This window comes from Lycorma delicatula, chromosome 2 (assembly GCF_047948215.1).
Source record: "Lycorma delicatula isolate Av1 chromosome 2, ASM4794821v1, whole genome shotgun sequence".
Taxonomy (NCBI): Eukaryota; Metazoa; Arthropoda; class Insecta; order Hemiptera; family Fulgoridae; genus Lycorma; species Lycorma delicatula.
In genome coordinates, this window is record NC_134456.1 from 8,064,801 (window position 1) to 8,092,147 (window position 27,347).

Here is a 27,347-nt window from a genome sequence, read left to right on the forward strand (position 1 = left end):
TAAAAGAAAATTTATTATTAAGAAATATTTACATTGAACATATCATACAAGAAAAGAAAATAGATACTAGTAATATAATTAACATAAATATTAATGGTAAATTCATTTTTTGTACTTTTAACTATTACTTATAAACTAATTTTGATTCATTTTTGCACTTATTTTTCTTAAATAACTAAGCAGTTTGACTTAAATGATGAATCCTATATTGACTAATTTTATCACATACTAATTACTACATCGAATAAAATTTCACCTGAAACAGTATGATGTAATTGAATTTCTTTTCGCTTATAACATCAAGCTCAGAAAATTTTTTTTCAAAAAATGTTAGTTAATATCTAACATTCTCGAAATTTATATAACCGCCATTTAAATATACTTCTGTGCTCACATGAGAAAAATTTATGATAAAAAATTATCTTCATTTGTTCCAGAAAAATGCCAAATCTCTCTGCTGTATTCTGAAAAAAAGAAGTATTTATTAGTTTTTAACAAATATTTTATTATAATATAATCTTTTAGATTAAATGACTAGATGAAAATATAGCTAGATTTATTACTAGGAGATAAATTCAGTTTGAAAAAATTTAATTAAAGGTAATGCAGTGATGAAGGATAATGAGGAATTAAATATTTTGATAAGGCGGCGTTAATTATAATACAGAATTTTCTTATTTAGGTAATAAAACTACAAAGGAAGGTTGAAATAAGGTAACATCAAAAGCCAATCTACTTTTGTTCACTAGTCAGGCAAATAAGCTTTAATGCAAATTTTTTATTTATCAGATATAGAGCTAAGAAATAGAAAGATATATGGGCATCAGTAAATGTAATAGGAATTAGAGTTATTTGAAAAGTAATGTTTCAAGATGATGTTGAAAATAGGTACAACGATAAGTACAAAATAGAGTAGAAGAAGGGAGACATTTGTATCAGAGCCTTGTAAAGAAAAAAATTTCCAGGTTAGTTAATCTGGTATTAGAAAAAGGAATAGAAGAATGTGAAGATTGCCAAACCAAAAAATTATTTTTTTTTCTGACTAGTAGAAAGTAATACATTACATAAATTTGATACTACAGTGATAATAAAAGGAGCTGCCTTGGATGAATCAAGAGAAACCTTGATAAAACTTTGATTAGAGTAGCATCACAAAATACATGATTAAAGTCCATATTAATTAATTTTTTAAAATATAAACACAAGAAAAAACTAAATATTTAAAAGCCACCATTAATTAGAAACTAATTAATGCATTAGTTTCCTTGCTTTCTATAACAGATTTTTATTTCAAATGTGCCCTAAGGTTTCTAAATACTAATGACTTTATATGCAATTAGAATAAGATGAAAATGTTAAATAAAAAAATTTGACTCAAAAAAAAATTTACTAAAAAAATGACTTTTTATCATAGTTATAGTAAATTTAGAGTAGTGTATTGCTAAAAAAAAGGCATAGAAATGGCAAAAGAAGTTGGTAATCAGAGTTCAAAGTGAGTGGATGTATTTCGTTGTTAGTGTCTTAGCAGGAGTTTGACAGTATTTATTTCAATGAATTTGTTATCTACTTAGTGAAAATAAAATTTATTCAAATTAAATTGAAAATTTCTCTAGTACAGTATATTTTTTACAAATAAGTTTGTTTTTCACGTATAAAATGATCTATAATAATTTAATAAAAACATTTAATAAACTCATATAAAGGAAAAAATAAAAAAAAAAATATTTGAATAAATGGCCGAGTGTTTTATATGTTAAAAATTTATTTCAAGAACTAACCCAAAAATTAGCTGAAAGGAATGTAAAAAAAACTTTTTGTGTTCAAATGTCAAAGGAGGAATAAAATTTATTGCATCTTTTGGTCAGATCTGGAAATGTTCCTCCTGCTCTGAAACTAGAAGGAGAAGTTTGATAGCTGTCATCAGCTGGAGAGGGCAAGGTCGTCTCTATTTCAGATGTTATATTTTTATTTCAAAAAGCCAATAAAGAGAGGAAGAGAATGGGAACTGATGAACTGATTTAGGAGCTCAAAGAATTGGGGAACCAGCCAATTAAAGGTAACAAGACCATAATTGACGAATACTGTAAGATGTTAACTGAGTGTTTGGAAAAGGTAGCAGAGCTTAAGAATGAAAATACTAGCCTAAAAAACTAAATTAAGATTTTGGAAAATAAACTGGATATAGAAAATGTTGAATATGGAATGATATGGAACAAATTGAATATTATTGAAATGCATGGAGAACCTTATAATAAAGGTAAGGATACCATTAGGTATCTCATGTTAATGAGATCAAGAAGATGGGAGCTGCTTTGGATTTGCAATTAAGTAATGAAATGAACTAGTTTTTTATTTTTGCAGCCAAAGTGACAGCACTGTAAAATTACTAGTAAATATATGATTATATGAACAGCTGATTTATAATAAGTATTAATATTTTTAGTCTATTGTTGATGAGTCTAGTTGTTGATAGTCTATTGTACATGAGACGTAAACAAACTTTTTGTGACAAGAGTTTTTGTTGCGGGTTACAAAGATGAGTGATACTAATTATGAGCAACATTGTACTATCAATTTTTTTTGTTAAACTCTGTGAGAATGTTACTGAAACTTTTTCAGAACTGAAAAGGGCATATGGAGATGACACTCTGTCACGAGTCCAAGTTTTTAGGTGGCTCTTAACTAAACTAATGTAATTTGACAACTTCGTTTTTATTTTAACTTCTGGACCCACAGTTAGCCATTCCTGCAGAGGATGAGAAGAATGATTTGTAGCGTGTGTGAAAATGCCATGCCTGACTGGGATTCAAACCCGGGACCCCCAGATGAAAGGCCAAGATGCTACCACTCGTGCCATGGAGGCCGGCAATTTTACAACTTAAATAAAACAAATTTCACTTATGCGGTTAGCAGACAGGTGTAGCCACAAGGCGTAATGCACCAGGTACAGAGTCAACCGAGTGATTGAGTTCAAGAACTAGCCAGATGAGTTACTTTTATACACTTAAAATATATTCATTCTTTTAATTCTACCGCTCACCTGTACACAACATAGCAGACAACTACACAGCTGTAAGTCAGTGCTACACTAGTGCTTCCTTATGGCGGTAATGGGGGGGGGGGGGTACTATTGGTGTAGTATGCCCTCTTAGCCATAAGCATTTTTTGGAGTAGGGGTGCAATTTTGAAACTTTGTTTTAGAAACATTATTATTTTTTAATTATTAACAAATGCGCCTAAGAAAAATAAGGCCTTAATTAGGTGAAATCTCGAGATACTGAGAGTGACCTTACTCTACAGCAACACACCCTTGACCTTTTAAGTTGAAAATTTAATGGCATCAGTGCCCCATATATAGAAGTAATCTGATCAAGTTTGGTCAAAATTGGTCCAATAGTTCTGCAGATAAAAGGTGATTTAGATACCAAACACACATATATATACAAACATCCGGTAAATTTCCATCCGGTTTTTTGGGTTCCTTAGGTATGAAAACATCGAGATTCACCGAAAACTGCATGCGCCCACATTGGACCAATTACAGTACTTTCCCTTCTAGTTATATAGCGCTATCTAGATTGGAAAGTAAAAATTAGAGGATTTACATGATAAATATGACTTGGGGCAGATTTTTCAGCCAACTAGTGCAGCTTTTTCTTTTGGCAAATTTAAGATAGAGCTCTTATTTTTAATAGATAAGCTGGATATGAAGAACAAATAGCTAGGAAAATACCATTAAAAAACCGCGGATTGACTTGCAGATTTAGAAAAGAATAAAAAGGGATTACTATTTAAGAAATTAAAAAACCTTGTAATGGGAAATTAGAGAGGTATTATATAAATCATGTAGAAATCATTTATCCAATGATATTAACAATGTTAAGCAAACTTACTACTTAATAAACATAGAAGTAATATTGCAGTGCACTGAGTTATAGTGATTAGGATATTAGATAATAGAAAAAATGAAAATTCCATTGAAATATGTCTCTAGAGATAATACTGGATTAATGTTGTCAGAACCTATAAATATAGCAAATGAAATCGGTGACTTTTTGTTAATGTTGTTCATGAAATTAGTACAAATAATGCTGAATTTAATATTAGTATTTAAGGATATGATAGGTTTTCCAAACAGTTTTAAACAAAATTCATTATATTTTACTTTAGGTAATTCAAAGATCCTAAAGAATGTTTAACAGTTTATTAAACCACTTATATTATAAATAAGAGTCTAGAAATTAGTAATTTCCCAGATGTTGGCAATTGTAGTTCCAAATTATAAAAAAGGGGAGAAGACTGACGTCAGTAATTGTTGACCTACCTCACTGCTGGCAGTTTACTCTAAAGTTATTGAAAATTGTGTCAAAATGAGATTATCTTTTTTCAATTAGTATAGGAAATTTTTTTAAACAAACAGAATGGATTCAGAGATTGTAGGAGTACTGAAGATGCTCTTCTTTATTTTATTATAAGTGTGTGTAAAACTTTGTATGAAAACAAAATAACAAATGCAGTATTTATTAATATTAAAGAGGTGTTCGATAAAGTCAGTCATAAAATTTTAAGTATATACAGACATAAGTTATTTAACGGGGAGAGGCCAAAAAGTTTGGGTGGGTTCAGCCATCAGCAGATTGGAATTTTGTGACTAGTGCTGTTTTGCAAGGGTCTGTGTTGCGGCAGTCTTATTTCTAGTAAATAATTTATGTATGGAGAAGTTTGAGAATTCTCTGATAGCCTTTGTAGATGAGATTGCTTATGGTTGTGAGGCAGCTACTGTAAGAGTGCTTAGAATTAAGATGCTGAGAAACCTAGATAATGTAAGATATCAGGTATAATTATGATCTGCATTACATTGTCTTTTACATAAACCTAAAAGTGAAATGTTTAAAAGAACTTATTCATCCTTTGTGCTTAAGTTATATAGCAAACTATACCAGTTTAAAAGAAAATAGAAAGTTATTTTGTATGTAGTCTTAAGGACTGGATTTTTTAATTTTCTGATGTTGACATTTTTTAATACAGTAGATAGAATATGGAGTTGAATTTGCCTTATTGAAAACTATGCTAGAATTGGATTAAATGAATTTTCCTGTCCGAAGGGAAGCTCCCAGTTAATATCATATGGACTATGTATATAGTGTCTTGTATGGGAGTGAAGCGTGGTCGATAAGGAAGAGGGAGAGAAACTGGATTGAGGCTTTTGTGATGCGATTATTAAGAAGGATGGACCGATAAAGTGAGGCATGAGGAAGTAACTTGAGACATAAGGAAAAGATTAAAGAAGAAAGAGCACTTATTTGCGAAGAACACAAAAGAAAAGGAAAAAGGTTGGGACATGTGATTAAAGGAAATTAAATGTTGACATCTACATCGAAAGGTTCATAGAAGGAGACAGGAAACAAGAAAGAAGACTACGTTAATAAATATGGTGATATTGGAAAATACAAAGGGACAAAGGAGAGGGCTTAGGAAAAAACTGGCCCCGGTGGGGAGTCTTATTCTTTAAGATTTTGGCGTTTGGCGTCCCCACGGGCCTAGCCTCTGCAGCTTTCCTTCCCGATACACACAGTGCTGCTGAATAGCTTACTCTGCACATTCACTGCACCAAGAACACTACACAATTTACAACACATACCCTTATACAACTACAGAACAACATCCTACACTATCTCTTCTTGCACTTATACCCAGTGGTGTTGCGAATCCTTACGAAACTCGACGTAGTGAGTCTCTAACGATGTTCTCTTGAACACCTGATTGAACCGAGTTGTATTTAGCTCTAGCTAAAGATTTAGATTTATACCAGGGCGCCCTAGCGTTTTTGCCGCCGTTTGCAAACCCAAAAAATTCCGCCCCCTAGCTTAAAAAAAAAAACAGAATATGAAAGAACCATGTTAACCAGAAAAGACATAATTGAATTAAGACGATAATACTGATACAGATTTACGGAAAATTGTTTTATTAAAAAACAAAATTTACATTTTTAACGAGCTAACGACAACGAACTTACAATCTAAAACTAATACCTACTATTTTGAGAGATAATTTAAATATACTTTTTAAAATGAACAAAACTAGTACTGTAATAATATTATTGTACGAATAAACAGTAAATAATATTATTTTCTAGATTCAAGTATATTTTTGTAGGCTGTGTTTATTTTTTTTCTCTAGCTCAGGCGGTTTTGTCGCCATAGGCAGTTGCCGTCCACAGATTTCTGCTCTGAAAACAAAATTATGCTACATTAAAACTACGTATTACAAATTATTGAGTAAATGTAGTAGTTTTACATGAAATGTGAATGTTACCTTACATTTTTTTTTTTGTCAAGTCATTTGACTGGTTTGTTTGATGCAGCTCTCCAAGACCCTATCTAGTGCTAGTCGTTTCATTTCATACCCTCTACATCCTACATCCCTAACAATTTGTTTTACATATTCCAAACGTGGCCTGCCTGCACAATTTTTCCCTTCTACCTGTCCTTGCAATATTAAAGCGACTATTCCAGGATGCCTTAGTATGTGGCCTATAAGTCTGTCTCTTCTTTTAACTAAATTTTTTCAAATGCTTCTTTCTTCATCTATTTGTCGCAATACCTCTTCATTTGTCGCTTTATCCACCCGTCTGATTTTTAACATTCTCCTATAGCACCGCATTTCAAAAGCTTCTAATCTTTTCTTCTCAGATACTCCGATCGTCCAAGTTTCACTTCCATATAAAGCGACGCTCCAAACATACACTTTCAAAAATCTTTTCCTGATATTTAAATTAATTTTTGATGTAAACAAATTATATTTCTTACTGAAGGCTCGTTTAGCTTGTGCTATTCGGCATTTTATATCGCTCCTACTTCGTCCGTCTTTAGTAATTCTACTTCCCAAATAACAAAATTCTTCTACCTCCATAATCTTTTCTCCTCCTATTTTCACATTCAGCGGTCCATCTTTGTTATTTCTACTACATTTCATTACTTTTGTTTTGTTCTTGTTTATTTCCATGCGATAGTTCTTGCGTAGGACTTCATCTATGCCGTTCATTGTTTCTTCTAAATCCTTTTTACTCTCGGCTAGAATTTCTATATCATCAGCAAATCGTAGCATCTTTATCTTTTTCTTTTCACCTTGTACTGTTACTCCGAATCTAAATTGTTCTTTAACATCATTAACTGCTAGATCCATGTAAAGATTAAAAAGTAACGGAGATAGGGAACATCCTTGTCGGACTCTCTTTCTTATTACGGCTCCATGTAAAGATTAAAAAGTAACGGAGATAGGGAACATCCTTGTCGGACTCTCTTTCTTATTACGGCTTCTTTCTTATGTTCTTCGATTATTACTGTTGCTGTTTGGTTCCTGTACATGTTAGCAATTGTTCTTCTATCTCTGTATTTGAACTCTATTTTTTTTAAAATGATGAACATTTTATTCCAGTCTACGTTATCGAATGCCTTTTCTAGAACTATAAACGCCAAGTATGTTGTTACCTTACATAAAAAGTTGAAAAAAGGAGTTCCAGAACTCTATTTTAGGGTGAAAAGTATTTAGTGAATAGCAAGTACGGGCGAAAAGGAACTTTATCTATATTATTTTTTTCTTCAAATTAGTTCTTAGTCGAAAAGCACGCATTTTTAGATTTGGCATAATTTTACTATGTTAAATTGACAATAATCGAACAAAAGTTCTAAAATAAAAAAATTTGTTGGAATTTTAATTCTGAAAAAATTGATATAAGTAAAATCAATAAAAACCGAATAACATCTTTAGAAATCCATCTTTATTGAAACAACAAAAAATGTTGAAAATGTTACGCTACAAATGATGAATTAAAAGGTAGGCCTCTGATTAGTTTTCTTTCAAAAATTTTCGAAAAATACAGTAAATAAATACTTAATTGCCATTGTTATTTCATTTATGTATTCAGACGAAGGACTATCCAGCAGTATATAATATTGTTTAGTAGAAAACGCTCTTCAGCGTCTAGTTTTTTCTGATCGGAGGTGATTTTATTTTCTAAAATTATAATTCTTTCATAAAGAAGTTTTGTTATGAAAAAACGGTCATTAACCACGGTGAAAATTGGTCCGTATGATTAAGATACCGTGCCTGACCGGAATTCGAAACTCGGGACCTTTGCGCTAAATGCCGATAAGCTACCTACTCAGCCTCGGAGGTCGGAAATAAATAAAGAATTTGTCAGTAATTTTTAAAAACCTATTAAAAGTAATAATTTTTTTCATAAATGCAGTAAACCTTTTGTTTGTCAATATTGTTATAAAAATAAAGTTAGCCGACATATTCTAAAAAATGGAAGAGATTTAAAAAATTCCAGTACCTTAATTTTAAGATTACTCAAGAAAAAATAAGTGAAGTTCCCCGATTGAAATCTTTTGTAGTCCCTAAAGTTCCTGAGCTCCTATTGACGGCACACTCAGAATGATCACTATGTAGACTTTCCTGAGAGGTGTTGACCAGACTTAGAGACTGATTACATCAAAATAAATAAATTCATGTGGATCAAATAGGCTATCTCGTTTAATTTTTCCCCTTCATTTTATGTATTTTCAATAAAAATTTAGATCGTAAGAACGGATTTTGGTTTGGTTTAGATTTTTCAGTTCTAAAAAATTCTAAAATAGCAGCCATTTAATTTTTTTATTATTAATAGAACAGTAAAATATTAATTTTATCGAATTATGTTTAATTGGTAAAATATTAAGCCTTTTATGGTACTTCATTTTTTTTTTCAAATCGACTGAAAAATAGCTTAGTTATGACTGAAATTGTTAAAATAGATCGCAAAATTATAGACTGACAATTTTATGCCTTTTTTCACTTCCTTCACTAATTTAGTTAAACATAATTTCTGTTAATAGTAATAATTACAGGCATTTGACCACATGAACGTTTTTGTTTTCTTTTATGCCCTGAATCAGTCTTTGGACAGCACCTCGCGGGAGACATATATACGTATCCTAATGAGTCATTTTTGACACATTTTAATAATTTCCTTCTATTACATTTTTTCGTATTCTGAGGAAAACAAAAATTACGTGTATAATTTATAAACATAATCTATAGTTATAGATTATATATACTACTATATTTTCAGACTATAATTATAACCTGATTTTCAAATTTACATTTACATTTATACTTTAACTAGCCAGAATCCGGGAGCCAAATCGGGGGCATCCCGGGGTCAATGAACCTATCCCATGGTCGCAGAGCTCGCTTCGCTCGCCTTTCCTATCTGCCCAGAGGACTCCACTCCTTGGAACCCCCCCCCCCCGCACTGTACGTTATCCTTATCGTTGTGAGAATAACTGATAAATAATAATTGTTATTCAGGCTTTATAGAAACCTGAAAAAGAAAGTAAATTATAAAAGATAGATAACAGTAACTATGGTAACTAAAATGCACACACCTTTGACGACGAAAAATTCATAACTTATTTCTTTGCCATGAAGGCAGAAATATTACATAAAAAGGATTAATCTATTTTTACCTTAACGAATGAATATTTTTAATTTACAACTTCACCCTCCTTGTGGGTGAGGAAATAATGAATACTTTTAATATCTTAACCTTAAAGGGAGTTAGAGCCACGGTCGATGGCTTAAAACCTTTCCTGGGATAACACGAATGTTAAGTAATCGGTCGATTGGTTCTCGCGTGATGCAATAACAAACCAACAGACAAACTTTATACGTATAATAGTATAGATGGTTTAAGAAAAGATTTATTGAAAGAATTACTATATGTATTTCAAACGTTGGTTTTTTCCTTGTAATTTATTTAATTAAATGTGTAAAAACTCAAAAGTTTTATATGAAATAATAAGAAGGAATAGATAGAAAATGATTATGATTATGATTATGATAATTATGATTATGATTCTTCCTTTGCATCAGTTTAACCCAAGCTTTGTTCTATTGTAACGCATTTTCTTAAATACTCGTATAAGTATACATGTTAATCGATTTAAAATTTAGTGATTTTACTGGTGCGATCTAAAATTATAGTTTCGTAACGTGCTTTCTAATAATGTACGTGGGATTTTCAATTCGTTTCACTTGAGTAGGTTTTCCCCACACAGATTCTCCTAATATATTGTATATTATTATTGTGCAAGTATCATATTTAATTTTATTAGGTTACAACATTTTATCAATTTAGATAGCTAAAAGGTCACCCACTTTCTATATTGTTGTCGCCTTTTGTTCGACAATATAGTTTTTTCATTACACACACGCAAAAGCGCAAGCGCGCGCACATATAAATAGTATTTGGGTGTACATGAAGCAAAAAACCCCAACCATATTTAAATATATTTTCAATTTTGTTTTTTGTTTTTGAGTCATCAGTTGAGATTACTTTTAACCAATTATTCATTACTACTTGTTCTGAGCTAATCTTTTAAACGCATTTATAATATCCTTAATAATCATCTTTCTAATTTACTCCAATTTTCTTCTTCATCAACCAGTTTTGCCCCTGTACCCCTCCCACTATTGCCAAATTAACTAGATGTGGATGTCTGTTTTTTTTTTTATTTTGTCTTCAGTCATTTGACTGGTTTGATGCAGCTCTCCAAAATTCCCTATCTAGTGCTAGTCGTTTCATTTCGGTATACCCTCTACATCCTACATCCCTAACAATTTGTTTTACATATTCCAAACGTGGCCTGCCTACACAATTCTTTCCTTCTACCTGTCCTTGCAATATTAAAGCGACTATTCCAGGATGCCTTAGTATGTGGCCTATAAGTCTGTCTCTTCTTTTAACTACATTTTTCCAAACGCTTCTTTCTTCATCTATTTGTCGCAATACCTCTTCATTTGTCGCTTTATCCACCCGTCTGATTTTTAACATTCTCCTATAGCACCGCATTTTAAAAGCTTCTAATCTTTTCTTCTCAGATACTCCGATCGTCCAAGTTTCACTTCCATATAAAGCGACACTCTAAACATACACTTTCAAAAATCTTTTCCTGACATTTAAATTAATTTTTGATGTAAACAAATTATTTTATTACTGAAGGCTCGTTTAGCTTGTGCTATTCGGCATTTTATATCGCTCCTGCTTCGTCCATCTTTAGTAATTCTACTTCCCAAATTAACAAAAATCTTCTACCTCCGTAATCTTTTCTCCTCCTATTTTCACATTCAGCGGTCCATCTTTGTTATTTCTACTACATTTCATTACTTTTGTTTTGTTCTTGTTTATTTTCATGCGATAGTTTTTGCGTAGGACTTCATCTATGCCGTTCATTGTTTCTTCTAAATCCTTTTTACTCTCGGCTAGAATTACTATATCATCAGCAAATCGTAGCATCTTTATCTTTTCACCTTGTACTGTTACTCCGAATCTAAATTGTTCTTTAACATCATTAACTGCTAGATGCATGTAAAGATTAAAAAATAACGGTGATAGGGAACATCCTTAACAGTCTAAACGTATGACTGTCCAAACTAATGTTCATTGTCAGCTATAAATTTCCCTTCCCCCCTGTTCATCTGACAACCTCTTAATATTTAATTTTATCAACTCGCCTTATTTTAAAAATAATAAAGAAAAGAAAATATTTATCAAAATCGTAAAGGGAAATAAATAGAAGTCGGATTTAAATAGTTTACGAAAAGAGCAGTTTTATAGAATTCTAAAAATGCTTTAGTGGACGATAAATAAACCGTGGAATTTTTAGCAATAAACGGAAACTGGAATTAAACAAAAATTATTACGATTACGCAAAAAATTTGTATGAATTTAATCACGGAAGGTAAAAAAGATGTGGCTTTGAAAGAATGTTTTCTTAGAAAAGTAAAAAGATTATTCAATAATTAAAGTCGCATATAGCTGTGGAGGGAAAACATTTGGTAAAAAAGATATAATTTTAAAACAAGTTCGTAATCCTGTGATGACTTTTGATCAACTGTTTAAATAAAATTGTTTTGTTTATTACTTCAAAATCTCATTTTACAATAATGAGTCCTCTTGATGCTAGAGAACTAGTTGAACAGCCTACAGTGATCCGTTGTTTTGCTTTCAAAAGCTGAAAAACCGGTTTAAATTTTTACTTGTGTAACCAAAAAATACGTACAAAGTTGTATAAAACGCAGAAATATATACAAGCGGATAGAAAAGTTTAAAGATAGTCGAACTTCGGTGACTAACCATCGATAAATTGTATGCGGACTACTATCTTACCCCCACCCCATTCATTTCTGATTTGGCTCCATCGGATTTTCTCTTATTTGGTTCGCTGGAGAAGGTTAATTGCAATGACACGGTCAAAGAAAATTTTCTAAATTGGCTCCGAAATAAAAACAAAGATTTGTTTGCAGTAGGCACAAATAACTAGTAAAGGCATTTATTTTTTTACGGATTTGAATACTAGATCGTGAGTACCGGTGTTCTTTGGTGTTTGGGTTTCAATTAACGGCACATCTCAGGAACGATCGACCTGAGACTGCGCAAGACTACATTTATATTCATACATACCATCTTCATTTATCTTCTGAAGTAATACCTTACGGTGGTTCGGGAGGCTAACAGAAAAAAGTAAAAGTAGGCATAAATAAGCTGATTCAGAGATCGGACAAGTGTTGTAATGTTGCTGGACATTGTGTTGGAAAGTAAAAAAAGTCAAATCGATTAAATAAATAGTTTTAGTTCCAGAGAAATATGTGTCTATACTTATTAAATGACCCTCATAGGTTCTTTTGAAACATCGAAACGTATTGTAGATGGCCCAATCTGGAGACATCATGTGACAGGATAAAAATTAAATAAAGAAAATATTAGAAAGATGAATTTAGCTAATATTAATATCCTACTGTATGTGAAATACCTCTCGTTAAAGCCCATCAGGGCTGTGACCGGAGGGTGGTGTGGAGCGACAGGAAGCGTTACAAGACTTCCCCTACGGGGTTGGGATGTGACGTGAAATAAAGAACAAACATTTAATTTTTTAACGGTCGACATTGATATAACAAACTGTATTTGTTGAAGCTGTAAACGACGGGCTCAACTTGGCCACCGATCACAAAAATTTTTCATACGCTATTTGGTGTTTGTGTTGAAGAAATTAGCAAAAATTGTTGAAGAACTTTAACAACATTTTTTTTTTTAATTTTTTAAATATTTACTGGTAATATTCAAGTAAAGTTTACATGATTTTTTTTACATACGCTTCCACTAACCGGTAGAGATGTTCCGATACTTTTTATTTTCGAAATTATTCCGAATCAGGATCACTTTACCTTGTTTAATCAAATTCGGTAGATTCCTCTACATGATTATAACAATGATAAGTATTTATTAACTATTATAATAAAATTACAATTATTTCAAACATGAATATTAAATACTATAAATAAATTGATAACTACATAATTATGACATTAGTATTCTACATCAACATGCCTTTCTACATTCTTTAAACCTGAGTCGAGTTTTTTTTACGCTGTACGTTTAAAAATGATTACCTTTTTTCAGACTAGATTATAACCATTAAGTGAACCACTAATGTAGACACACACAAAGAGAGAGAGAGAGTTCTAAAAAAAAATATTTTAACTCACCTGTATAACATTGCCTACAGTTAGTGATACAGCTTCAACTAGCCGAAGTATTGGATCATTCCATGAACTTGGAACATTAAGAGTAATTTTATTAGGATCTATTTCACGTGTTACACTGAAATCTTGGCTTTTCTAAAAGAAAAAAAAAATTAGTGAAGAACGGATTATATTTAACATAAAAGCTGGAAATATGTATGCAAATATGCGTGAGAATTACTTAAAATATGCATGAAAGGTGTTAAAATATGCAACTTCAAATAAATAAAAAAATAGTAATTCTTAGTTTTTTATTTCAAAATCAGCGTACAGTTAGTAAGTAGTTGAATAACATATGGATAAATTCCATAATTAACAATTATTTAACAATTTGTTACTTTTGAAAACGTAAGCAATCAGGTACTGTTCCAAATGTTCGGTAGTAAGATTGTGTCTTTGATCACTAAAAAAAGTTTTTTATTTGAAAAGTATCGTCCCACGTCCACCGAGGTAACCGGGCAGTATTTGGATTTGGATGCTGTGTTAGCACTTTGTGGCAAAAGTTCACCCGTCCCATTAATAAAACTATCGATTTGACGCAAGTAGATTCAAAGCCTGGGTTATTGTTCAAATTTTTCTTAAGTTTACACGGGAATACCTCTGATAATTCAGAGTTCATTTGGCGGACTTTACGCCAAACCTTGAGTTTCAAGCTTTTTAATACTCGCAGGTATGCGGGTCGTTTACTACAACTTTGATGGCCTTCAAATATTCATTGTAAAACAGTACAGTTTCAACCCACGTTCCCCGTCGAGTTACCACTGGTTCGGGAGGTAAAGGCACATTTGACGGTTTATCTTTATAGGGCTTATTGCGAGCAGGTGCCTTGAGAAACACTTTCTTTGTTATGAAAACGGTTTATTTACATTCCCAAATGTGGTTGCGCACGTTTGATTTCCCGCGTGAAACGTGGAAGAAGCACTTCTTCAGCGAGTCGATTTACTCCGTGAGCAAACCACGTCGCATGAATCAAATTGGAATGGAATGGAATGCAAAGTTGGCAGGAGTTTATTACTCCCTACTCCATCGCAGAACCTGGACAGAGTCCCTTGCTGCTGGATCATTCTAATCGGGCTTGTTTTTTTTTTTTAAAGGGTTAATTTTAAATAGCGGGTCTAATTTTTACAAGTTTTGTTTATTATTATTTAGTGTTTTAAGGACGGATTTAATTGCATTCCAATTCCGTTGTTAAACCAGCGTTATCGAACCCATTTTACGGGCCGACCGCGGAAGGCTAGGCTTATAAAGCCTGTCCTCCCGACGTAATTCCCCTTCAGACCGTCCACTGAAGACCTTTCGGTGCTAACTCTTTAATAGGCTAGCAGGAATACGCCACAACGGGGCACTACCTATAAGGAGGGAGCAATGCGTCCCCTTTTCCGGAGGAGTCGCAATTGCTGGGTTATTTTATCTTATTGTAAGTTTTGAAAAGGAGAGGTTGTTTAGAAGCTCTTCATCCGCTTCTGGTATGGCTGCCCTTCAGGACGCATCTCTGCTGGGCTCTGTTCCGGACTCCAGTCCGTGATGTTGAGACTAGTGGCTGGTCTTCCTTCTTCTTCTCCCTCTTCTTCTTCCGAAGACCTCTTCGTTCTTCTTTGGCCTGCACTTTCCAAGAATTGGTAGTAACCGAAGTTACATACCATTAACCTTGAAATTCCCGAGGCCCCGAAGGGCTGAACAGGGGAAAGTGCAGGTTTCTTCGTTCTTCTGTGCTGTCAGTGGCTGCTGGGCAGGTGACTGCTGGGCTGATGGCTGCTGGGCTGATAGCTGCTGGGCTCGTTCCCTCTTTCTTCTTTCTTGAAAGGAAAGGAAGGTAATAGGGAACTTACAAATGGTGATACCTATTCGCGATCGCGGTTTTGGGGCGGCGATTTTTGTGGAAAGAAGTAAACAGTAATTATTCACTCCACGTAATTATTAACCTTCAGACACACGTGTGTCTGAGAAGGGGTTGGGGGGACCGCGTGGCCGCAGTGAAGAAACCATTTGTTTTTGTGGTGGCTGTTGGTATCTGCAACAAAAGAAGCAGAACACACACACGAGAAAAAAAAAATGAATCAAATTGGGATAAAATGCTTGTAGGGCTTTGACTGCCTTGAACATGTAGGAAGCAGCATCTGACAGAAATATAAACATTCTTTCATCTGTAGAAGATTCAGGAAACATTTTTTAATACCCTCATTCACAAATTTGGCGATCGTAGAATAATTTGTGTTTTCAAGGTCTTTGGAGGCCACCAAATAGGATGAGAAGGCTCTAGTTTTAATGCACCGACAATTAAATTCACAATGTAACGGCCACAACTATCGGTAGTTTCGTCAAATGAAATCCAAATAATGCTATCCTTGAGGTCATTGCGTATTTCTTCCAGACATGCAGATAAATTATTGATGCATAAGCGGTATCCAGGAGAGGGGGTTTAGTCGGTAGTATGCAGGAACACATACGCACCCAATAATATCTTGCGGAACCTGGTAGCGAGCCCGACACTGCCTAGGCGTCCGTAAATGGGGTTCCTCCACTTCTACAACAAAAAAAAAGGTAAATTGTTGATATGTAGTTTTTTACGCCATGTTGATTCATCTGGTATATTTTTATTCGAGTAATATTTTTGCTGAAAATCTTTGAATGTAGGATTTGTAAGTTTGTGAAGAGAAATATTACTTGTAAGCAGCAATGCTTCACATAGTGGATTTTTGTTTACCTTTGGAAATGAAATCACTGCTACTTGCCGCTGTTATAAGTTGTTGTAGGCCTTTTTATGCGATCCTACGATATGAAGACTTGTCTTGACATGCTGATGTATTTGAAATTTTTTTGTGAACGAATATTTTTCTCGCAAACTCTACAATATAAACCATTTTTGCCGTATGTAAATGTTCCAAGATAGTCAGCTATCCACGAAAAGACACTTTTTTCGGGAGGCTTGGTACACATTAAACTTTGCACAAATAAATAAAAAACTAAACTGATGCAATGAACACGTCAACAATAACATGCGTAATTTAACCGCCTAGTGGGAGGAGTGCTAAAGTAGGCGTCCGCGACGTAGAACGGTATCGTCCGTCCTTGTCTCGCGTTAGTCTGTGTTTTACTTGGCCTAATAATAATATTATCCTACCAAAATAATTTACACACGGCTGCTAAATGGGCTCTAAGAGGCGTTCACTAATAGTTTGGCTGGCTGCAACGTAAGATTTCATTTCTTAACTAGGTATCGTTTTTTTTCCTACATTTGTGATACGGGGCATTGTCATGATGAAGCATCCACTTGTCTGCAATGTCTGATCTCACGCGAATCACTCTTTTGACAGTAAAACACTTCGTTTGACAGTTTGTACTGGAGGAACAAATTCTTTATGCACGTTACCCCTACTGTCAAAAAAGCAAATCGGCATGATTTTCATCTTTGATTTGTTCATTCGACATTTTTTCGGTCGAGGAGATGACGGAGTGTGCCACTCTTCGCTTTGCCGCTTTCTTTTAGGATCGTACTCAAATATCCAGGATTCATCACCTGTGATCACACGACTGAAGACGTCTTGGTCATTGTTAATCTTCTCAAGAAGATCAACGCACACGTTTCATCGATTGTCCTTCTGTTTCGTTATGAGGTTTTTCGGCACCAATTTCGCACAAACCTTTCGCATATCCAAATCGTCTGTCAAAATTTGATGTACGGTGAAAGCGTTTAAATTTAACTGTTCACTCATCATCCTTATTGTCAAACGACAATTTGATCTCACAAGAACCCTCACGGGCTTAACGTTTTCGTCAGATTTTGAAGTTGAAGGTTTCCCTGAGCGAAGTTGATCTTCAACGTGTTCTCGGCCTTGATTTAATATATATTCGCGTGCTAACAAAACAATTCATTGTTTTAGAATCCAGTACAACGATTATTTTTACGTTTATGAATTCGGAAAGATTTGATCCACACTCTTTTCAATATCTGAACTTAGGTGAAATCCACAATGTTTCCACAGATCGGTTGTGTACATCTTCGAAAATTTTCGAATGACTCGCTGTTCGATATTTGAAGTGCCTGTTAGGTGTAAATGTTAACGGTATTAGGAATTCAGTTAAACGATGATCACAGATCTGATATTATAGCTGTTATTGGCAAAATGGATTCCTTTATAACACTCATAAACGGTTTAGTAGATCTCTCTGGCACGGCAAAGAGGAGACATTCTTTTGTTTTGCGTTACGTTCCTTAACAGATACAAATGCTCGATACTGCAATTTTTATTGATAAAGCAAGAATCGCCTAGTTTATAGATTGTATCCGGTATTCCGATGAAAAATGGGTTTTCTGTTAATAAATCCGTTGATAAAAATTTTATTATTGTATCGGTGAGTATATGTAATTCTTTAAAACAAAATCTCATACTGGTGGATTCCTTACGTTAAATTTACCCGAAATAATTAATATATCTAACGCTATTTTGAATTTCTCTAAACACGTGTCTTTCTTAATTCTAATTTTGAACCGACAAGTATGTTAGTTAGATCGCCACTATCACGAAAAAACTGTCAAGATTTCAGTTACACATACGTCTCTTTCATAGAATCTTTTTTTATTTTGTAGAAACCGCCCTGCATTCTCATTCGAACTGAATGAACGTGAGCCAATACGATGTGAATTATTAACAATAAAACCAATCATTACTGACTCTGTGTTGCACACTATTTACAGTATATTATAAAAAAATTTTAGTGTAAAAAATACGACCGTCAGAAATCATAGCCGATAGAGTTTTTTCCTCTATATTTTAAATTAATTTTAAATATTTAAAAATATTTAATTTTTTATTATTAGTTTTTTTTCTTTATTCATGTTTTATTTACTTGCGGTACAGACGGGTCAACTTATTTCGGTAAAGGTCAATAACAAAGTGAGTTTTTTATACTTGCTTTTAACAACTTACCTGTTTTTGTCTGTTAATTTTCTCCTTCTTAAAATTTTACGGTAATATTAAACCGAATTATTTTGAACATTCGTTGACCTCATTTTACGTACCACATGTAATATGATTCTAAATTTTTTTAAATATTCTTAGTAGATATTATTATATTATTATTATAAGCTATATAAATATTGGTATGTTGTAATATGATTTTATTAATATAAAAACCAGTTGTGGTTTCTTTATCTTGTAAAACGTGTAGGTAAATATGTTATGATCATCATTTTAAAAATTAACCAAATAAAAAATAATATAATTTTTATTTTCCCCGATGTTATAATACACATCAAAGAGAAAGTATTGGTGTGGGTTAAAAAAAAAAGATTACTTTCGATTTTTATATCGCTTAATGTTCGGAAGAATCTTGAATAGTACAGAAAAAAATAAAAAAAATAAATCAGTCTAATAAGAAAATTATAATTAGAAAAAGACAATGTAGAAGTTGAAAGAAAAATCTGAGGGAGGTAACTATCCAAATAGAAAAAAAATTCGTTTTTGATATTTATATTTTAAACAAAAGCTAAAACTAAGTTAAAAGAAATACTGAAAATTATTGATTTATTGTTAAGAGAGAAATTCAGTTTTAAAATAAATAAGTGTAAAACAATGTTAATCAAATATTACAAAAAGGATTATAATAAAATAATAATAATTATTTTTAATATTTTTTTTTTTTGCTCTGAGGTAGATATTCCCAGCTCCGGAATATACCATCTACGCTCCACGTCCAGGGTGGCAACAGCTATGCTTAAGTACAATACATATAGCTTGCTAACAGGACTCCGAATGTTTTTCTCGGAAATATTAATTATTTTTTTTACCTAATTTTCATTTATAAGTCGCTATAAGAACTAGAGTTTTCGGCCATCTGCAGATGATCCACGATTTAAAACGATTTTGGATATAGACTTCACCATCTTTAGAGTTGACGAAATGCCAAGGGAAGATGCGGTTGCAGGTGTAATAGAGACCCTTCCGTGGTCCTCGCGATGACAAGCCTGTAGGAAGGTGGTCATGTATGTCGGTTCATGGGAGCCTTGAAAGCTTCGGTGAGTATTGGCGTGGAATCAGTGCAGAGATTGTGCATTCGCTCTCCACCAGTACATATGCCTGTTCAACCGGCGTACAGGATCTGACTTCCAGGATTGGTAGTTCTGAAGTAGGAATGTACCCCGGCAGCTGGCCTTGATACAGAAGGGATTAACTGATCTTAAAACTGAATAATATTTTGTGGCAGCGGTTCACGTAAACATCCTTGATTACAACTAGCCGTATCGCCGGATTTGCCTATGCTATTAGATTACTTGCGTTTCCCGTTTCGATTACGGATGTTTACCCGGTAGGGTTCGCTTCACTCGCCCTTCCAGTCTAGCCAGGGGGCTTTACCCCAGGGCAGGCGAAGTGCAGGATACGAAGAATCCTGTATTCGCCTGCAGTTGTACGAATTTCTTTGTATTCGCCTGGGTACGAAGTACCCTGTACTTCATACGGGTAAAAATGTATTTTGCCCGGTTCTTGTCGTTACTCGACAAACAAATAGGAAGTGACCGTACTTCGTTTCTAATTTTTTTATAATTAATTTTATTTTAATTTTTTAGTCGAGTAACCGGAGGCAGATTCAGCCGATCGCGTCGAATATACAGTAACATATGTTGTGTTGGTTGAGCCGCTCCGCCGTACATCGTCGCACCCCTTAAAAAAATCGAAATTATAAAAAAAAACCCGAAAAGAGTTTTTTGATATTTATCTGAAGGGTATTTGCAAGCTCCAACGTAGTGAATATCTCGTTTAGTACTGTCAGAAATGGGGAAAATTTGCAATGATTTTTCAAATTTTTTTACCTTCCTTCACACCTTTCAAGGTTGAATTTCGAAAAATCTAGTCGCTGGTTTTTAGATATTTACATGAAAATTACACTTACACCAAAAATCAAGTTGATATCTTAATTTTTTACTGAGAAATTAAAAAATAGTATATTTTATTGTTACTCCATTTTAACCCTTTAAACTCAGAATTTCAAAATATCCTTTCTTAGTGTACACTTACACCGTCGGTAGAACATTAGTACAAATTTTCATCAATTTATCATCAGCAGTTTTTGCTGGGCTTTCATGAAGGAATCAGTCAGTCAGATCATTTTCTTTTACGCATTCTCGTACACAGTATACCGTGCGTCCAGCGAAGAAGTATACGCTTTTTATTGAGTATCACTCGCCGATTCCCCCAACGATTCTATTGAAACTTTACAGAACTTTTAACAAAGGTTCTAAAAATGCTCTGTAAAAATGTCAACCTTCTAGGATTTATAAAAAATTCTGGTTTAAATGAATAAAAACTGATGATAATAAAAACTAGTATAATTAAAAACAGTTAGATAATTTTCAAGGTTATGACTAATAATTAACCAGTTTTATTCAATTTTAACAGTTGTTTAACAAAACATCATCTGTTTTTTAATCATTCTTTCCTGCTATTATGTAACGAATAAAAAATGTGGTTTATCTGAAATTGATGTTTTTATTTGAAAGCCGCCATTTTGTTTCTATAAATCCTAGAAGATTAAAATTTTTAGGGAACGCTTTTAGAACCTTCGTTAAAAGATGTGTAAAGTTTCAATAAAATCGGTGGGGGAATGGACAAGTGATACTAATTTAAAAGCGTATACCTCCTCGTGGGACACACTATAAAATATATTCTGTTTCTCTTGTTTCAGAAACGGGAGAAACGTGGATGTGGAACGACTCGACGTGCCGTCTCATCCTGCCAGCCGAAAAAAAAGTAATAATTAAATATATATATATTTTTTTTTCTTTCGTGTGTGTGTTCTGCTTCTTTTGTTGCAGATACCAACAGCCACCACACAAACAAATGGTTTCTTCACTGCGGCCACGCGGTCCCCCCAACCCTTCTCAGACACACGTGTGTCTGAAGGTTAATAATTACGTGGAGTGAATAATTACTGTTTACTTCTTCCACAAAAATCGCCGCCCCAAAACCGCGATCGCGAATAGGTATCACCATTTGTAAGTTCCCTATTACCTTCCTTTCCTTTCAAGAAAGAAGAAAGAGGGAACGAGCCCAGCAGCCATCAGCCCAGCAGTCACAAGCCCAGCAGCCGCCTGCCCAGCAGCCACTGACCAGCACAGAAGAACGAAGAAACCTGCACTTTCCCCCGTTCAGCCCTTCGGGGCTTCGGGAATTACAAGGTTAATGGTATGTAACTTCGGTTACTACCAATTCTTGGAAAGTGCAGGCCAAAGAAGAACGAAGAGGTCTTCGGAAGAAGAAGAAGGAAGACCAACCACTCGCCTCAACATCACGGACTGGAGTCCGGAACAGAGCCCAGCAGAGATGCGTCCTGAAGGCCAGCCATACCAGAAGCGGATGAAGAGCTTCTACACAACCTCTCCTATTTCAAAACTTACAATAAGACAAAATAACCCAGCAATTGCCACTCCTCCGGAAAAGGGGACGCATTGCTCCCTCCTTATAGCTAGTGCCCCGTTGTGGCGTATTCCTGCTAGCCTATTAAAGAGTTAGCACCGAAAGGACTTCAGTGGACGGTCTGAAGGGGAATTACGTCGGAAGGACAGGCTTTATAAGCCTAGCCTTCCGCGGTCGGCCCATGAAATGGGTTCGATAACGCTGGTTTAACAACGGATTGGAATGCAATTAAATCCGTCTTAAATTCACTAAAATAATAATAGACAAAACTTGAAAAATTAGATCCGAGATTAAAAAATAACCTTTTAAAAAAAAAAACAAGCCCGATTAGAATGATCCAGCAGCAAGGGACTCTGTCCAGGTTCTGCGATAAAGTAGGGAGTAATAGACTCCTGCCAACTTTGCATTCCATTCCATTCCATAAAATATATATATATATATATATATATCTAAAACTAAACGTATTCACGTGTCTAATATTTTGAGATAATTAATTAGTTTTTTAAATTAGTATTTCATTGAAAAAAAAATTTATATATATATATATATAAAATTTTATCTAATATATATATATATATATATAAAAATTTTCTAGAAGTTACATTTTTTATTTTTTGTTTTTAATAAATTTAATATAAATAGATATTTTTTAAAAATACTTTCATGTACAAAAAATTTAAAATTACCCATATATTATATTATTGTTATATTTGTAAACGTGTCACAAATAACTTGTAAAAAAATAATACCCGTTCTCACGAATAACAAGCATTCTTTATCAGGATTACTAAGTAACTTAATTTCCCGTTGCATTCTTCATCGAGTTGAATATTTGTTCTTATAGATGCATGGAAATCGTACTGAAATGCAAATATTATTCAACCGTACAAATGAGACCTTCGCTCTCTTCAAATATATTGCAGTATCATTTTTTTGTATAAATTTGGGTTTGACTTTTTTTTAAATAATGGTTATTTATTGTCTTTATCACTCAAAAATTCCAAATTTTTTATTTAGCTTAGGGAGTTTGAATATAAATTAATTTTAATATCCTACAGCTCGATTGGATATTAAAATAATACGACAACTTCGAACTTTGAACGATTGGAAATGTGTTGACAAAGAATTGTTGAAGTGGCACAGCACGCTATTAGCATTGATATGTGAATGCTACAGGTAATGTAAATAAATATTGGTGGTTGTTGTTGTTCAGACCTGTTTGTTATTGCATCAAAGTCATTTATTATTATTTATTTTTAATTTATTATAGTTTTATTTCGTAAATATACCGGTAAAGAAAGATTTAACATAAGGATTTGTTTTAGAGAAGAGTTAATAAAAAACTGCTCTTTGTATTTCGTAATGACTTACTGTTTCTGTTGAAATGCCTGTAAACAATTTTAAATTTAAAAATAAATAAGAAGTTAATTAATTTTTTAAAAACGTTTTATAGCTGTAAAGCTTATTTTATTTCTTAGCGATAATAGTAAAATAATACCGAAATTTCACATAAAGTATCGTATGGTAACGATGATTTTTTTTGATAAAATTTAACTCTGTTTCAAGTAATAAAATTGAAAAATGTTATTTTCCTTATTTGTTTAATTAACTTTTTAAATAAAAAAAAAATTATTTAACTTTTAGTTTCCTGCCGTTATAGCTCTAAAGCTTCGTTATCAAAGCGAGCGATAATACCCTCTTGTGGGCGCTGGAAGCCTTCAGGGGGAGCGGTAGAAGGCCCACAGAAAATTTGGGGAAAAAAATCGGATTCATCCTTCACATTAATGTAAGTGTAATTTATCGATTGAAAGTTTTCTTTTAATTATTGTAGTGTTATATTTAATATGTTATCGCTATTGTTGTTATATAACTGTAAAGATACAATTATAATTTTTTTTTAAACAATTTTAATAAAAGTACGTCCAAATATGATTAAATATGCGTTTTAATTGTTCACATTAAATGCAAGTTTCGACTCAAAAATAGGATATACCACGTTTAAAAACAATAATTGCAATTGCTGTTTTTAAGAGCGCATCTTAAAGAGAGCAATTGTAATCATTATTTTTAACAGATGGTAGGTTTAAAAATTTTGTGGGCGCTAGAAAAGTTTTGATTCTCAATGTGGGCGGTGGGTAAAAAGGTTTGAGAAACAATGCTGTATAGCTATGCAAGGAGGAAAGTATGGTAACCGGTCAAAAAAATGAGGTACGGTTTTTTTTTTTATTCTCGACGTTTCATGACTCAGAAACAAAAAAAAAAAAAAAAAAAGGGAAGTTATGTTCGTACGTAGGTATGTGTATACCAGTAAAATACGCTGATGATTTGGAACAACAAGAGAGTTTTAAGTGAAAAGTATTCTCATTTAAATTTTTCTTAAAATAATTTAACACTTTGAATTTCCTATAAATTAATTTCTCCTTGACTTTCTTTAAAAAAAATTTTGACTTTTACCTTAAAATAATTTTGATTTCGTTTTCAATAACCGCAGTTCATTAAATCCATATCTTTTTCCTTAAACATAGCTTAAAAAATTCAGTCCACCGATCAACATCCAAAACAATTCGATCGCTGCCGATCCGTAAAACAATTTTTATATTGTTTGTAATTCCACGAACTTCCCTGGAAAAGTTATTGGAACATTAATATTTTAATACCAAATCCGTGTCTCTTACTATACAAAAGAAAATTTTTGGAACAGGATCGATGAGAACAGTTTTTGAACCTAGTACCGATGCATCAATTCAACTACTCTTTGGCAGAGATACCAGTCATTACGACCACACTTTGCGTCTATAGCTGTGTATCTTTAATTAAAATAGGAAATATTTTCTTCATATTATACCTGTCAAAAATTCTACGGTTGAAATTCTAGTAAAGGCGGTTACTTTTATTCGGATTTGAATACTAGATCGTGGATACCGGTGTTTTTTGGTAGTTCGGTTTCAGTTAACCACACATTTCAGGAACGGTCATACGTGTCTTTGATTGTTTAAAGCTTAATAACTTTTAACTGGATAAACTGATTCTATGAAAAAAATACAGACTCATGAATATGAGTAAATTGTTAGTAAAATTTTAAATCCATATCTCTAGTGGTTGAGAAGGGTAGGGAATCAATTTTCTAAACATGTTGAAAACATACCCCCCCCCCTCTTTATATTTAGCTCGGTATGCATGAATACTTATCTTAACATTTTTAAAAACAATTTTCTCCGAAAATCTAAACAGCTATCTTTTTATTTATTGCATATTTTTTAACTGAATGTTTTTTTTTTGTTTTCTTAGACATAGTAGTAGTGCAAGTGACCTAAAAGAAATTCTTTGGGGATAAATTGGGGTTGGAAGGTCCCGATAAAAGTTTAAAAATATCGATTTTAAAACTTATCAAAAACTTTTTTTTGTTCATTAAAATTTTTATTAATATAAGTTACAATATAATTACATCATCACCCCTAAAGAAGATATCTTATGTAACTTTTTATTAGTTGTATATTTTTTAGAGTAATTTTTTTTAGTTTCTTCCATTTAACATAGAAAAAGTAGAAAAATCAAAAAATTCTCGTAGATGATTTTGAAGGCTGTGAAGCAGAAAAAATAAAAAAATACCAAATTTTTTAATTTATAAAAGGTTTTTTTATTTAAACATATAATGACAATTTTTACAATAAAACTTAATCATAAATTATTCTCCGAACCCAAAAAAAAAAAATACTTAGATAACCTTTTTCAAACGTAATAATTTTTCCGCTATATAATAATAAATAATCAATTCCAGGAAAGTATTAAAATTTTATTGCGAACCTTTTTTTATAATAAGCCTAACATTTCGACATGTTGTTTCCTCAGATTCCATGAGCGCCTTACAGGCGATTAGTGGCGTGTTAGTGATCCTGTTGTCTGTGTGATTCAGTGTGCTATTTCGCAAATGAATCAACGAAATACAACTGTGAGCTTCTGCTGGATCCCCAGCCATATTGGAATTTCAGGCAATGAGTGCGCTGATAGTGCGGCAAAAGAGGCTTGTTTCCAGCTTAAGTTTACCGTTCGCTTCCACGCGATTGGTAAAAGTTTACTGAAGAGGGTTGTTATGATGATTGCAAAGTGAATGGGATGCAAATATTAACAATAAACTTCTTCCAATTAAAGACACTGTGTTACCGTGGAACCTACGTATGTATCTCGCGTAACTCAAAAACGATTACCTGTAGGATGTTGAAATTTTGGATTTAGGACTATTGTAACATCTAGTTGTGCACCTAACCTTTTGATTGCAATCGGCTTGATCAAAAGTGTCCAAAACTGTCCAAAATTATAAAAAAAAAGGTTTTTTGGCTGTTTCTTAACTACAGGAAAGTCCTCATTGAGAGCCTTTTAATGATACATCATAAGTGGTACTTATTTTCATTGCTTCCAGAGTTATAGCCAAATAAAATGTTAATTAATGAAATATTTGGATCTTACAAGGGGAAGACACATCGGTTCAAATCGGACTTCATTTCCTTTTTCTTTTTTTTACCTTTTTTTAATTTAAATATATTCATTTATTAAAAATTATTAACGTCCGATTGTAAAAAAAAATTACATTAAATAGTTATTCAATAATAACAACAAAAAAAGAAAAAATATCAGAAGTTATTAATGAAATAAAATTTTATGTACATTTCATTTTAAAGAAACGCGTATATGTAATTTAATGGCGTACAAGGAAGTCATCTGCTCATATTAGATTTTTTCAAGAATGAATCGATTCAATTTTCAACCCCAAACCCCATTCGACAACTCATTTCCTATTTATTCCAAAGTCCACCACGTAAGGAGCTGCAGAATAGTTAAAAATACGTTATTATATAAATGCAAATCGCTGTAACGTACGTGTATCCATGTTAGAGTCAGATTTAAGTCTTTACGGAAATTACTGTTTAGTCTATGTATACATATATAGTCTGTACAATCTATATCTATATATTTATATATATATATATATACACACACACCAGTTTTATATATATGTACAAGGTGTCCCATGAAGAAACTGAGAAACTTTCAGGACGCGTTCTTCTGGTGAAAATAGTGAAAAAAGACCAGATGCAACAAAAGGAGAAATTACGTATTCTATTTTTGAAACGGACAAGGTAGGGAAATATTTTGTTATTAAAGTTTGTAACTTATTTAGATGTTTTCTTTTATTAACTTCAAGCATTTTTCCTTATTTCATATAAGCTGATTTTCAAAACTTTCCCTCGTTCTTGAAAAATCCCTCAACATGGCGACAATGAATACTCAGTTTATTACAAAGTGGAAAATAAA

General features: G+C 32.8%; 1 protein-coding gene across 1 annotated transcript in view; it reads right to left on the minus strand.

The window, feature by feature from the left end:
- LOC142320107 (uncharacterized) overlaps positions 1–27,347 on the minus strand; it is a 45,349-nt gene continuing 18,002 nt past the window's right edge. Inside the window, exons 2-3 of the mRNA XM_075357786.1 lie at positions 13,591–13,722; positions 1–464 (exon numbers count right to left, since the gene is read on the minus strand). Coding sequence (XP_075213901.1) covers positions 342–464; positions 13,591–13,722 — 255 coding nt within the window. The 3' untranslated portion in view covers positions 1–341. The remainder of the gene's footprint in view (positions 465–13,590; positions 13,723–27,347) is intronic.